General features: G+C 34.1%; 6 protein-coding genes and 2 pseudogenes across 8 annotated transcripts, besides 1 other annotated feature; 4 read left to right on the forward strand and 4 right to left on the reverse strand.

Moving 5' to 3' along the window:
• Positions 1-12,153: part of a mobile genetic element that runs on past both edges of the window.
• Positions 1,999-2,861, forward strand: TVAGG3_0802170 (annotated as a pseudogene). The gene has a single exon. A coding segment is annotated over exon 1 (863 nt).
• TVAGG3_0802180 (organellar and viral DNA polymerase type B) lies at positions 3,298-4,212 on the forward strand (the record flags this gene model as incomplete). Its single annotated transcript, XM_051247385.1, has 1 exon — positions 3,298-4,212. One exon carries the CDS (start codon positions 3,298-3,300, stop codon positions 4,210-4,212), a length of 915 nt encoding a protein of 304 aa, XP_051082860.1.
• Positions 5,537-6,312, forward strand: TVAGG3_0802190 (KilA, N-terminal/APSES-type HTH, DNA-binding family; the record flags this gene model as incomplete). The annotated part of the gene is made up of 1 exon (XM_051247386.1): positions 5,537-6,312. A coding segment is annotated over one exon (776 nt), but the record flags the coding sequence as incomplete, so codon positions are not given.
• TVAGG3_0802200 lies at positions 6,877-7,751 on the reverse strand (annotated as a pseudogene). Its single transcript has one exon. A coding segment is annotated over exon 1 (875 nt).
• TVAGG3_0802210 (uncharacterized protein) lies at positions 7,788-8,239 on the forward strand (the record flags this gene model as incomplete). The annotated part of the gene is made up of 1 exon (XM_051247387.1): positions 7,788-8,239. A coding segment is annotated over one exon (452 nt), but the record flags the coding sequence as incomplete, so codon positions are not given.
• On the reverse strand, positions 8,711-9,706 carry TVAGG3_0802220 (uncharacterized protein; the record flags this gene model as incomplete). Its single annotated transcript, XM_051247388.1, has 1 exon — positions 8,711-9,706. The coding sequence occupies one exon, from the start codon at positions 9,704-9,706 to the stop codon at positions 8,711-8,713; it is 996 nt and encodes a 331-aa protein (XP_051082863.1).
• On the reverse strand, positions 9,970-10,767 carry TVAGG3_0802230 (uncharacterized protein; the record flags this gene model as incomplete). The annotated part of the gene is made up of 1 exon (XM_051247389.1): positions 9,970-10,767. One exon carries the CDS (start codon positions 10,765-10,767, stop codon positions 9,970-9,972), a length of 798 nt encoding a protein of 265 aa, XP_051082864.1.
• On the reverse strand, positions 11,263-11,551 carry TVAGG3_0802240 (protein of unknown function, DUF4106 family; the record flags this gene model as incomplete). Its single annotated transcript, XM_051247390.1, has 1 exon — positions 11,263-11,551. A coding segment is annotated over one exon (289 nt), but the record flags the coding sequence as incomplete, so codon positions are not given.

Below are 12,153 nucleotides of genomic sequence, written 5' to 3' on the forward strand. Positions count from 1 at the left end.
CCAGATTCTACTGGAAACATGACGACAATTGCATCCTTTGAGAAGGAAAAAAGGAAAAGGTGAAGACGCACATGCTCCATGGAAAGAACAAGATATGCATATGAGAAGTACGTGAAGTTAGAAGAAGTCAAATTACATCTGGTCGAACCTTTACAGTAAACTTTGACGAAGGAAAGAACAAAGAAGGCTTCATGGGTGTACTTGCTGCAATTCAAGATGGAAATAAGAAAGGACACAATCTCAGATTGACATAACGGATTTGGAGGTCACATTTACTATGCAAATGGCAATGAACAAACAGCTGCAAAACTTCTTGACGCTTTCAAGACTACAAAGAGAGAAAATGGTTGTCCGACTCAGACATTTTGAATGCAATTGAAGGAATTGCAAGTGTCAAGTTCGAATGGTACCAACCTAACCCTCAAGCAGTCAGACAACATGCTGGATTACTTCCCGTTCATAAATAAGTCTGACATTGACTTGACAAGGTATGGAATTTACAATTCAATTGAAACAATTGTCAATGAACCTTGTATTCTTACATGTCTCAGGAACTTGGTCTTGTTTCAGAAGAGAAGATGAAGTATCTTGAGTCATGTGTGAAGACAAGGTACATTCTCAGAGGTCAATTGCAAAAATTGCACCGTTGGCAAATGTCAATATCCGAGTCAACATACTACAGCTAAAGGGTTCTTCACATGACGACTATGTTGTTGAGTTCAATTTACCATGGTTGAAGATTGCAATTGTCCACAACCACTTCATGTTGAACGAAAGTCTTACAAACCATTGTTCGGAAAAGGCAAGTGCAACATTGTCAGAGCTGTAAACATTCTTTTCGAGAAAGGTTTGTTGGAACAATTCCAGATGACAAGCTGACAGAAACTTTTTACCAAAAGACGAAACAAACTTTTCACTGTTAGCAAGACAAAGTTGTTCCAGACAAAGTTCTAGTACAAAGAAGTACACAATTCCACAAGGAGTTGGATTGTTCGGATACCAACCTGAACCAGAAGAACTTCCAAGTTGATGTGCAAGAACTTCAAGATGCTATAAAAAACTTCCATTGAGACATCCAATTGACGTCAAATTGTAATTGGAGAGCATCTGAGTTAGGTCAGAAGGTTTTATATGAAACAGGTTGCTTCGACGATGTTTATGAGATAACAGGAGAAGTTTCTCAGAAGATAAGAGACTCACTTGAATTTCCACAAACTGGACCAATTGGTTGCGACAAGTTCGACTCAAAGAAAAGATATACTATGTCGACCTTAACGCTGCATACATGAGGTTTGTCCAATTATATTCCGACTGGAATTCCAAACGAAGATGGTGAGTTCCGGGAAGGAACTATACAGTTGGAAAAGTCATACAACAACTGTATGATATTAGGAAAGCTTCAAACCCCAAACTTGCAATGACACTCAAATTGCTTATGAATTCGACATGGGGATATTCATTAAAAAACCTCAAGAGATGAAGAGTAAACATTATGAGAAGGTCGACAACTTTGTTGAAAGGTTTTCTCCTTTTGTTTTGAAATACGAATTCACTCAAGGTCAAAGTGGCTTAGTAACCACATTAAAACCTATTGTCGAACATTGGTCTTACCCTCAGTTCGCAAAGGCAGTCTTGACAACTACAACAAATTCTTCTCCGAAGTCAAATCGAAAGTGAAGGTTTACTATGAGAACATTGACGCACTCATGACGAACGAAGAAGGATACAACAAACTCATTGAATGGGAATGGTCGGTGAGAAGATGGGCTGTTTTAAATTGGATGGACAAAATTTTCACAGAAGTTCATGTCCTCTCCAAGCGTAAGTACTGGGGCATACTTGAAGACGGCACAGAAATAAAACATTGCATGAAATAAAAAATTTTTATTCGAAATGTACGCTGAGTTTGTTGGAGAAGACCGTTGGGAAACTTGTTTGTTAGATGAGAAATATGAAATGGCATACCATTTTAAAACAATATATTTTTACATATATTAAATGCTTCAGGTTGAAAAACAAAGAACAAAAGTAGCAGATACAAAACCGTTAGACTATATCTTTACAAATGCTGGTAGGACTATTTCAGATGAAGAAATTTCATCCCGAATATACAGGTTTGACTATCCAATTCGTTGGCTTCAAAGTCCTTCAGATGCAAAGGCAATAGGATTTAGAAGAGTTTTGTTTTCAAATAGAACTAACGCATTTATGTTCGCAGTATATTTTCATGGGCAGTATAAAGGTCATGATGGTCTAATAGACAAATTTGACGAAATGAAGAATCTTTACAGTTCGTTCAGACGAAAGTCTTGAGAAAACTCTAATGACTTTCAAACTCAAATGAACAAATATTATTGGGAATTTCAAGAAAAAATACGACTCTTTACTAAATGGAACATACTATCTGAAACTAGAATATGACAAAGATGAACTCCACCGTTTCATTTCAAAAGATTGAAATTAACCCTCCAAGAGATACAGAGTTTTTATTTTGGAAAGTAGACAAACGTTCTTGGGCACAATTTCTTCGGTTACTAAACCAGAACGAACCATTACCACCAGATGGTCCATTTAAATTTATACTTCCACCAGCAGATTTGACAGTTTATAGAAACGTGTTTGACCCTCAAAATGTTATGTGTCATGCAAGTTTCAGTTCAAGCAACAATAGTTTTCTATGTATTGGTAAGGACTTTTATGACTTTGCTTCTAAATTCTACGAACCACCTAGTAACAGTTTCTCTGACTTTCAAGTTTGGTTCACAACAAATGGTGTGCAACATATTATTCCATTGTACTATGACTTTTATCTCGAATTGTCTTTCATATATAACTACGGAAAAGTGCTGAAAAAGTATTGAAAAAATACTTTTAGGGTAGAAGGTTAGATCTAACCTCTTTTCTAACCTCTTTTCTAACCTCTTGAATTTGTCATGAATTTTATACAGAAAACATAGCACAAAAATACTTTTAGGGTAGAAGGTTAGATCTAACCTCTTTTCTAACCTCTTTTCTAACCTCTTGAATTTTGTATAAAAAAAGCAACCGTCGAAATTCCGGCGGTTGCTATATTCTTCACAAAATGCTTGTTTTGAGGTCGAGCCACTTTTGGCTCCACCGTATTCTTTCAACCAAAACTCATGAATTCAGCAAAAATATAATTTAGGGTAGAAGGTTAGATCTAACCTCTTTTCTACCCTCATTTCTACCCTCTTGAATTTTCATGAATTTCCTTAAGATAAAAAAAAATAAAGTTAGTTTTATTTAAAAAATATTTTTTATTTTTATTGTAAGAACATGTTAGCAACAACAGCACCAAACTCGTTAGTTATGAATCCTACGTCAATGTTAGTAGAAATGAAAAGCTTCATTCCTTCTTCATATACTTTTGAAACAGAAATCCAGAAGATAAAGCAAGAACTTTTAACAAGTAATTTAGACTGTAGTGCGAAAGATGAAACAAATGAACAGTATCTTTATGAAATGCAGGACATTATTGACCATTTGCCTAAACTACCTGAAATCCAACAACAAAAACTCACTATTCCTGAATTCGACGAAATTGAAGTCAAAGCAACTGACTCAGTAGAAATAAAGAAGTTCATACGAAAGGTAAATTATGAATTCCTTGGTTTTCATTGCAACCATAAGGTTATGGACAAAGATTGCGACATGTTATATAAGAACATCTCTGACCTTTACAAAACCCGGGAGTTTAAGACCTACGACAACTTTGTTTCGTTAGTTGCAGAATGTGTATGGCAGATAAGAGATAAAGATAGAAGAGGTAAGGTATGGAATGAACAGATAAAACCAGCAGCTTTTGAGTTAAAGAAAACCATTGACGCTTTAGTTGTTTTAGCTGGTTTTATTTCAATGTATAACGCAAAAATGAACCCGCAATGTTCAAAATGTAAAGCAGCAATGAGGAAATATAACTACTCCGTCAAAGAGATAGAAAGAATGAGAAACGACTATGCAGATTTAAAGAAAGAAGCAGAAAAGCCAGCAGAAGATAAAATGAACATGTTAGAATTTCTGAACAAAAACTATCCAACAGCAGAAGATTTCCTTCTATCTGACGTCAAGAAGAAGTATAAAGAAACTTTCGGTATCGTTAAAACATTCGATGTACTAAAAGAAGAAATAGAAGCTACAAAACTGTTTAAAGTCTCACGAATTCATAACGTTTACCATGTAAAACGCTTATAAAATAACTGGGGTAGAAAAGAGGGTAGAAATGAGGTTAGATCTAACCTTCTACCCTAAACATTATTTTTATTGAATTCAGCAACAAAATTCTGAGTAAAATAATTTTTAGGGCTTGTGTCAAACCGTTGAGTTTTCACAAAATTTAAAAAATAACGTTTACCATGTAAAACGCTTATAAAATAACTGGGGTAGAAAAGAGGGTAGAAAGGAGGTTAGATCTAACCTTCTACCCTAAACATTATTTTTACTGAAAAATGACCAAAAATCTGAGTAAAATGGCATAAGATTGCTTCCCTCGGAAAACCGAGAGAAGAGATTCCGTATGAAAATCGTGAAATTTCTCTAGACCGGATTTTACCGGCCTTGCCTAAAACACATGAAAATCGTGAAGAACAGCGACCAGGGAAAAAAAACTTAGTCGCCTAAAACTCATGAAAATCGTGAAATTTCTCTAGACCGGATTTTACCGGCCTTGCCTAAAACACATGAAAATCGTGAAGAACAGCGACCAGGGAAAAAAACCTGGTCTTGCATAAAACTCTATGAAAACAGTGAATTTCCTTAAGATAGAAAAAATAAAGTTAGTTTTATTTTTATTTATTTTTTTATTTTGTATGTAAGAACAGAAATGACAAACATTGAGTTTGAAACAGTTAGAAAGATAGACAATGACACCAAAGTGGTTAGAATAGGTGATTTAAACGTAAGATACTCAAAGAAATACAACAAATATTCTTTGTCAGACATTATATCTCCATCTGAAAAGAAAACACACGACTGGGTTAAAATTGCTTCTACTCAGAAAATTTTGACAAGAAATCCTGAGCTTATGATATCGGTAAGATTCTATGGAACTACAGCATATCTCATCGACAAAAGTCTTATACCAATAGTTTTGTTATGGTTAGACCCAGTTGTTGGATATAACTTCATAACATATGGTTCATTCGATACGGAACGTTGCAGTGAAGGCTTACTTTACATCGTTCAGAAACCGAAGGACTTCAATACAAAAGATATAAGATAGGAAGAACATATAATATAACTCAAAGATATGACAGTACAGTCAATAGAGTCAAGGTTGTGTTGTTAATGATATGAGAGCTGCAGAAACAGAACTACTTGAAAAGTTTGAGAAAATATGGTGCTCCCATAAAAGGTAAAGAAACGTTTGAAGTAGATGAGATAGATAAAGCTATAAAATTATTTGACGAAGTTGCTGAAAAATACATGTAAAGCGTTTATTTTTGGTCTTTTGTGAAAGTCAGAAAATAAAGTTAGTTTTATTTTTATTTATTTTTTTATTTTGTATGTAAAGACAGATATGTCAACATCAGAGAACACAACAACAGTTATAGTCCATGAAGCTATAAATGAAGAATATGAGTGGGTTCAGTTTAACAAACAACTCCGTCTCATTCGTTCGGTCAAAGACGATATGTACCAGATGCAAAGTATTTTGAACGCTCTTCGTTCTACAAAGCAAGCATATCATTGGTTTGAAAACCAACAGACAAAAGAACTTTTAGAAGAATTTCCTCATATGTTTGCTACCCTCGAAAAACCGAGGAATGAGATTCCGTATGAAAATCGTAAGAATTTGCCAATAAATTTAAGAGGATATTATGTTCATAGACTTTTAGTAAATGCCGTAGCAATGTGGGCTTCACCTCGTTATGCTTGTTATATTTTCATGATGTTAGATGAAATTCATAGACAAGAACGTGAAGAGATGGAAAAGAAACTTCAAGCAAAAAATGAAGTCATTGAAGCAAAAGACAAAAGCATTCAGAAAAGAATACCACGTTCGGTACCAAAAGGTAAGGAAAAGAACTATAAGTATATGATTTATACTGAAGAGATGGAAAATGAAGAAGACAGAGATATGGTTATGTTGCATTTAGTCAGAAGAAACAACAAAAGCTTTTACGACCTTGCTAAGATTTACAAATCTGACAGAAATTGGTTCTATCGCGAAAACTTACCGATTTCAATGACACCGAATGAAGATGTGAAACAAATAGTTCAAGATACGTTACCTCAAACACACTATGATATGAAAGGTTGTACAATTCTTACCTTCAAAGAAGATTTGCCATTGTTAAAGGAAAAAATAACAGAGTATTTTGACAACTTCAAACAAGTAGGGTAGATGAACCATTTATTTTTACGCTTGACTTCAGATGGCTCAGGTAGCTCTATAAGGTAAATTGTCTCGTCAAATCCTTCTTGCATTCCAAGTCCTTCCATCCGACAGAAAAATATTTTCCCGACAACTGGAAAAATATTTTCCCGACAACTGGAAAAAAATTTCCTTCCGACAGAAAAAATTTTCCCGACGACAAGAAAAAATTTTCCATCCGACAAGAAAAAATTTTCCAGTTGTCCGTCCGTAAACCATTCAAATTTTCGAAAATTGAGAACTTTTTGGTCGAACTTCAGAAAAAAATTTTCCATCCGACAGAAAAAAATTTTCCATCCGACAGGAAAAATTTTTCCATCCGACAGGAAAAAATTTTCCTTCCGACAGGAAGAACTCTTCCATCCGACAGGACACAAACGGATGACTGACGTTCCTCTTCCTGAATGCCTTCCAAAGCCAGAAGAACCGACAGCCCCAGCACCACAACAGACTTACTTACTAAGACTAAACACTTACATTTTTCAAGCTTGACTTTTTACAATTTGAACTTTGTTCGCGTAGATATGAATTCTGAAAGAAGTATGAGGGTCTTGTATGACTTTGTACTTCTCCCATAGTTCATGTCTGTCAAACTTACCTGCCATGGACTCTTTCATAAGTTCCATGAAATCGTCTTCGGACAATCCGGGAAAAGTATAATGTCAGTAAGTATTCTTTTAACATCCTTACTTAAACTCTTTGCTGTCTGTACACAAATGACAACTGAGATGTTAAAGTGTCTGAGCTTCTTAAGAATTCGACACATGTCTTGTTCTCTATTCTTTAACAAAGGATGAGAAGCAAAGTCATCTAAGATAAGAAGACATCTATGAGGGTAAGTCTTCCAATCGTAAGATTGCAATTTCTTCGAAATGTATTCTATCTCTTTCTGTTTGTTTCTGAAGTGTTTCTTCTCTAATATTCTCTGCATTTCCTCATTTGGGTCTTTGAACTTAGAATTTATATACTCATTTATAGCATTATACTTCAAAACTCTTCTTTGGTACTTCTTTATCCAATCTAACAACTCAGTATCCTTTATACATACTAACTTAGACTTCTTTATAATATCTTTGAACGAATTGACGGTTTGGTCAAATTGACCAGAAGTACTACAAATGACAACTAACTCATAGAATGGGTTCTTCTCATCTAGTTCTTGTTGTTGTGCAGCCATTTTAAGATAAGTGAAAGTCTTACCCGACCCAGGTGGTGCAATTAGACCTGTTATACCATTCTGAGCAAATAAGAACTTGTCATGTATAGGCTTTATCTGAGCATTTTCTAACTTCCTCTTGTTCTTGTTTAAAACATTCTCAAATTTCTTGTCAATGTCAGCAAACTTTTTTTCTAACATATTTTTAGAAAAATTAAAATTTTTATCTTTTAGAAAATGTCTAGCGATTTCGCTATCTATATTCGAGACAAGCTTTTCGACAGCAAAACATCTGTCGACCATAAAATCTTACATAGTGTAAACAAGAAAGGTGAATTTGTTCTAAAGTTCTGTTTCTGGGAATATGACAAGAACCATAAAACATTAAGCAGAGCAGTCTTAAAATTTGTCAATGACAGACTTGTTGACAGAGATGACGCCTCTTGGAGAGATGAAGTCCAACAAAACTTCTTAGAATGCAAAGAAGACACATGCGCTGTTCTTGAAGATGAAATAGAAAACAGAATAGATGAGCTATTAAAGGACAAAGAACTTTTACATAAATATGGTTGCGCCAAATTTGACATAACTCCACCAGAAAAGAAGAAGAGAGAAAAGAAAGAAAAGAAAGTAGAAGAGAGAAGAAAGAACCTGAACCAGTTCCAGAGAAAAAGAAATTTGACATGTAAAAAAAAATTTTATTTTTAGAACATTTCTGGGTCAATGTCAATGTTCTCTTCCTCTTTAGGAGTAAACACTGGCTTAGACTCTAAAATCTTTTTACCCAATTTACCTTGAACTTCAACTATCTTAGACTCATAATATTCATAGTCGTCTGCTTTCTTTGGTTCATAAGGTATAACAAGTTTGTATGCTTTGCCTTCTTTAAGGTTTGAGAACCTTCTGTCAAAATTTTCTTTGACTGCTAACAAACCTTCTATGTCTAAGTCTTCAAATTTCGCACCGTTTTTTAGTCACAATAGCAAACTTAACTGGTTCGATGTTCCAAACTTTGCTGAATGAAGACTTTTCAAAATGGTAGAAGTAAACATTCAAATATGTGAATGGGTCTAGTTCTTCTTTAAGTCCTGACATGTACTTATTTACTGAGATGAATTTTGCCATCTTTTCTATCGGATAAAAAAATATTTTTTTAAAATTTACTCATAAAAATTTTTCTTTGTATATACACCATTCTGTACGTCTAAAAGACTTTTGACATTTGCCAAGAATGTACGTTTAGAAGCTGCCATATAACCATATTCTTGACAATATTGTTTATACGAATCGTACAATGACCTTTCATCTAAACACTCAAAGTCAGTTTCATCTATGAACAGTTCATATACACTCTTGTTTGCTTCTAACAATGTTTGTCTCTCTTCGGTATGTGGAATTTGTCTTGGATTGAACTTTGAAATATCTAATGTCATAAAATATGAGAACAAGTGGTTGTAAAAGTCAGATGTCAAAGTTTCTGCTAAGTCGTCAAAATATTCTGTATCTTGCATATGAGAATCTGACGTTCTGACAACTACATATCTTCTGTCAGAACTTTCTAACTTCATCGGAACAACATTGTTTGAAACCATAATGAAGTTTGCAACATTTTCACAAACTCTTTGGTCTTTATACTTTCTTTCAACAACTCCAACTTTGTCTGTTATAAGACTCTTCAAAGCATCTGAGTTTAAAACTTTTGTTGTATCTATACTTTGAAGTTCATTGCAAACTATAAGTTTCATATTCTCAATAGAAGAGTTAAACTTGCCACAGATGTTTTCTAAGTTTGTCATATTAGGGTTCGAATAGCCCTCTAACAGTTTGCACAAAATATCTGTAAAGAATGTGTTCTTACCTGTTCCTTGTTTTCCAATTATAATGAGAGCAGTTTCATTTTTAGCACTTGGATGTTGTAAGATGTTTGCAAACCAACATAAGATATACTCATAGACTCTTTCGTTTCCATTGCATATAATTTCTTTGACATGGTCTAACCAAGCTTCTATAATATTTTCTTTCCATTCTACTTGTTCGTATTTATATCCAGTGAAGATAGAATAGAAGTTTGGAGAAGGTGTATAGAACTTTATACCTCGAACTGAAAAATCTTCTAACTTTGACAATAAGATATCCCAAGCATCTAACATCTTCATCCAACTTGTACGACTTTTATTTTCTTAAGTTTCTGTCTACATTCTTGTTCTGAAACTATTGTTGCTCTTGGTTTGTTAAAGACAACATCCCATTCTTTCAACATAACATTCTGGGGCAGAGTCAACATAAATGACTAAACGTTTCAAATTCTCGACTGCTTTGTTATAGTCTCTAAATGGACACATATTTCTGAATGCTTGGAAGTCATAAAAATCTGAAACATCTATTCTGTACATTTTTATAAAAATAAAAAAAAATTTTTTTATTCTTGACTTTGTTGTTGCATTTGTTGCATTTGTTGTTCTTGAGCTATTTGTTGTTGAAGTTGTTCTTGTAATACAATACTTTCACCAGTTGCATCTTCCAATTCGAAACTTTCTGCCGTCATTGACAAATACATAGGACATAAAAGTTTTACAGGAACAAAGTTTGCGTCAACTAATGTCAACGTTATACTTGCCAAAGTGTTTGAGTTCACTAAGGTTGAAAATTCTGCATTCGAATGAACAATAGGCAAACCAGCAGAGAAAGTATTGTTTATACGCATAAGTATCTTTTGGTCATAATAGTTTCTGTCGACATTCGAATAACACTTTGAACCTAAGTTTGAAACAATATATAAGATTGGTGTGCTTAATGTCAATGGAATAGACATTCCTTGTATGACACCTTTTCCTGTTATAGGAAACTGTTGGTAGTAAAAACCAGAAATAAGTTTTGTATTATAGCTCATATTGTTTATAGTAAACTCAGTCGGACATCCAAACATAATGAAACCTGCTCTAGTTGCAGCACATGTTACACCCGTCCTTAAAGTATTAAATAAGTCAACAAAACCTGTTGGTGGTATATCTGAGTAAGTATCTTCAAAGGAGTATTTTTTACCATTCACAACAATAAAGTCTTCTGGTGTCAAAAGAGCAAAACAGGCTTTAGTCGTCATTGTGTTTAAGGTTAGTTTACAATATCGTCCTTGAGGACTTTGTAAGTTTGTTGTTATAGAATTATATGACTCAGGGTTTTTAGTCGTAATAGTATAAACCATTATGTCTTCTGCCATTTATATATATTTAAAAGTTTTTCTGAAAGTGGAGAAGAACTTCATCTAAACTTTCACATGGCGTTTCTTGAAGTTCTCTGTCTAAGAAGTTCAAATATTTTGTAAAGACATAGAACTTTCCTTTGTCTACACGAACAAACAAAACAGGGTCTTTTCATATCGTTCAAAAGTGTGTAAAGTCCTTTACATGAAATAAAGTCTATATTATTTTTCTTCAAACATCTTTCAAGAAGTTTTGACATTTTTACTTAGCAAATAAATTTTAATGAAATGTTGTGGTCGTCAAATATTTTTATGACGTCTGGGAAACTATACTTTAAGTTCAACGTTTCACCTCCTTTCATAACGTATATCTTGTCAATGACATTTATATGAAACACCACAGCAACTAATGTCGGGTTCTATTTCTTTGATGTTTATATCGTCTGCCTCTGTCAAAAGTTTCAATAGTTCTTTCAAAACTTCATGAGGTTGCAATGACATATGAGTTCACTTTTACAGGGTTGTGTTCGACCAAGTTTAACATTATACTTAAAGCTTGACAAATCTTCTCCTGAGTTTGAAGTTTGTCTTTCAGTTGTTGGTAGTCGTTTCGAATATCTGCAACAGAACTTAAGTCTCTGCTAACTTCAGGATATGTTGGTTCTTTTACAGGAACAATTGTTATACCATCTTCGTCTTCGTATGGTTTCCCCACTTCAACATCTCTGTCTTTGACATTGACAACAACACTTTGACTGTTTGTTTGAGTTGGTGAATTTAACTTCACATCTGCCACCGCCATTAAACCTTTTGAAACACTTCACGCTTCTATTTTTCGGAAATGACATTTTACTTAGAATAAAAAGATGGACGTATTCGAGTATCTCTTTCGAATTGAAGCAGAACAAAGTTTACACACACAAACAATACAAATACATTGACAGAATAGTTCTTTACACAAACAATGGTAAATGTTATAGAATAGCATATTTGCTGAACCAAAATATTTTCATAAAGCAAAGAAAGTTGGTATAACTGAAATGGTGAAAGTTCTTGACGCAGACAAAAATATAACAACAAAACTTACAGATATTTCTAAAGGTAAGTTTATCTTACAATATTATGTCAAAACTGGCGTACTGTCAATATTTGACGGAGAGAAGTCAGTTCAAGAACAACTTACTGACCTGCTGCCAAAATCTGCTCGATGGAAGCTGTCGTTATGCCAATCTGAGGAGCCCCAGCAGGTTTCATCGAACGAATCTTCAAAAGAGCATCTTCCGTGAAAAGTGCTATTGGTTTTGTAAACTTCTTTGCTCTCAGTTCATCTGGACCGTCTCTGTCACCAGTATATTGTATTTGTACAGTACCAACAGTTGAAATACCACCCATAAAGTCTTCTGA

The sequence above is a fragment of the Trichomonas vaginalis genome, chromosome VI (genome assembly GCF_026262505.1).
Source record: "Trichomonas vaginalis G3 chromosome VI, whole genome shotgun sequence".
NCBI classification, from domain to species: Eukaryota; Parabasalia; order Trichomonadida; family Trichomonadidae; genus Trichomonas; species Trichomonas vaginalis.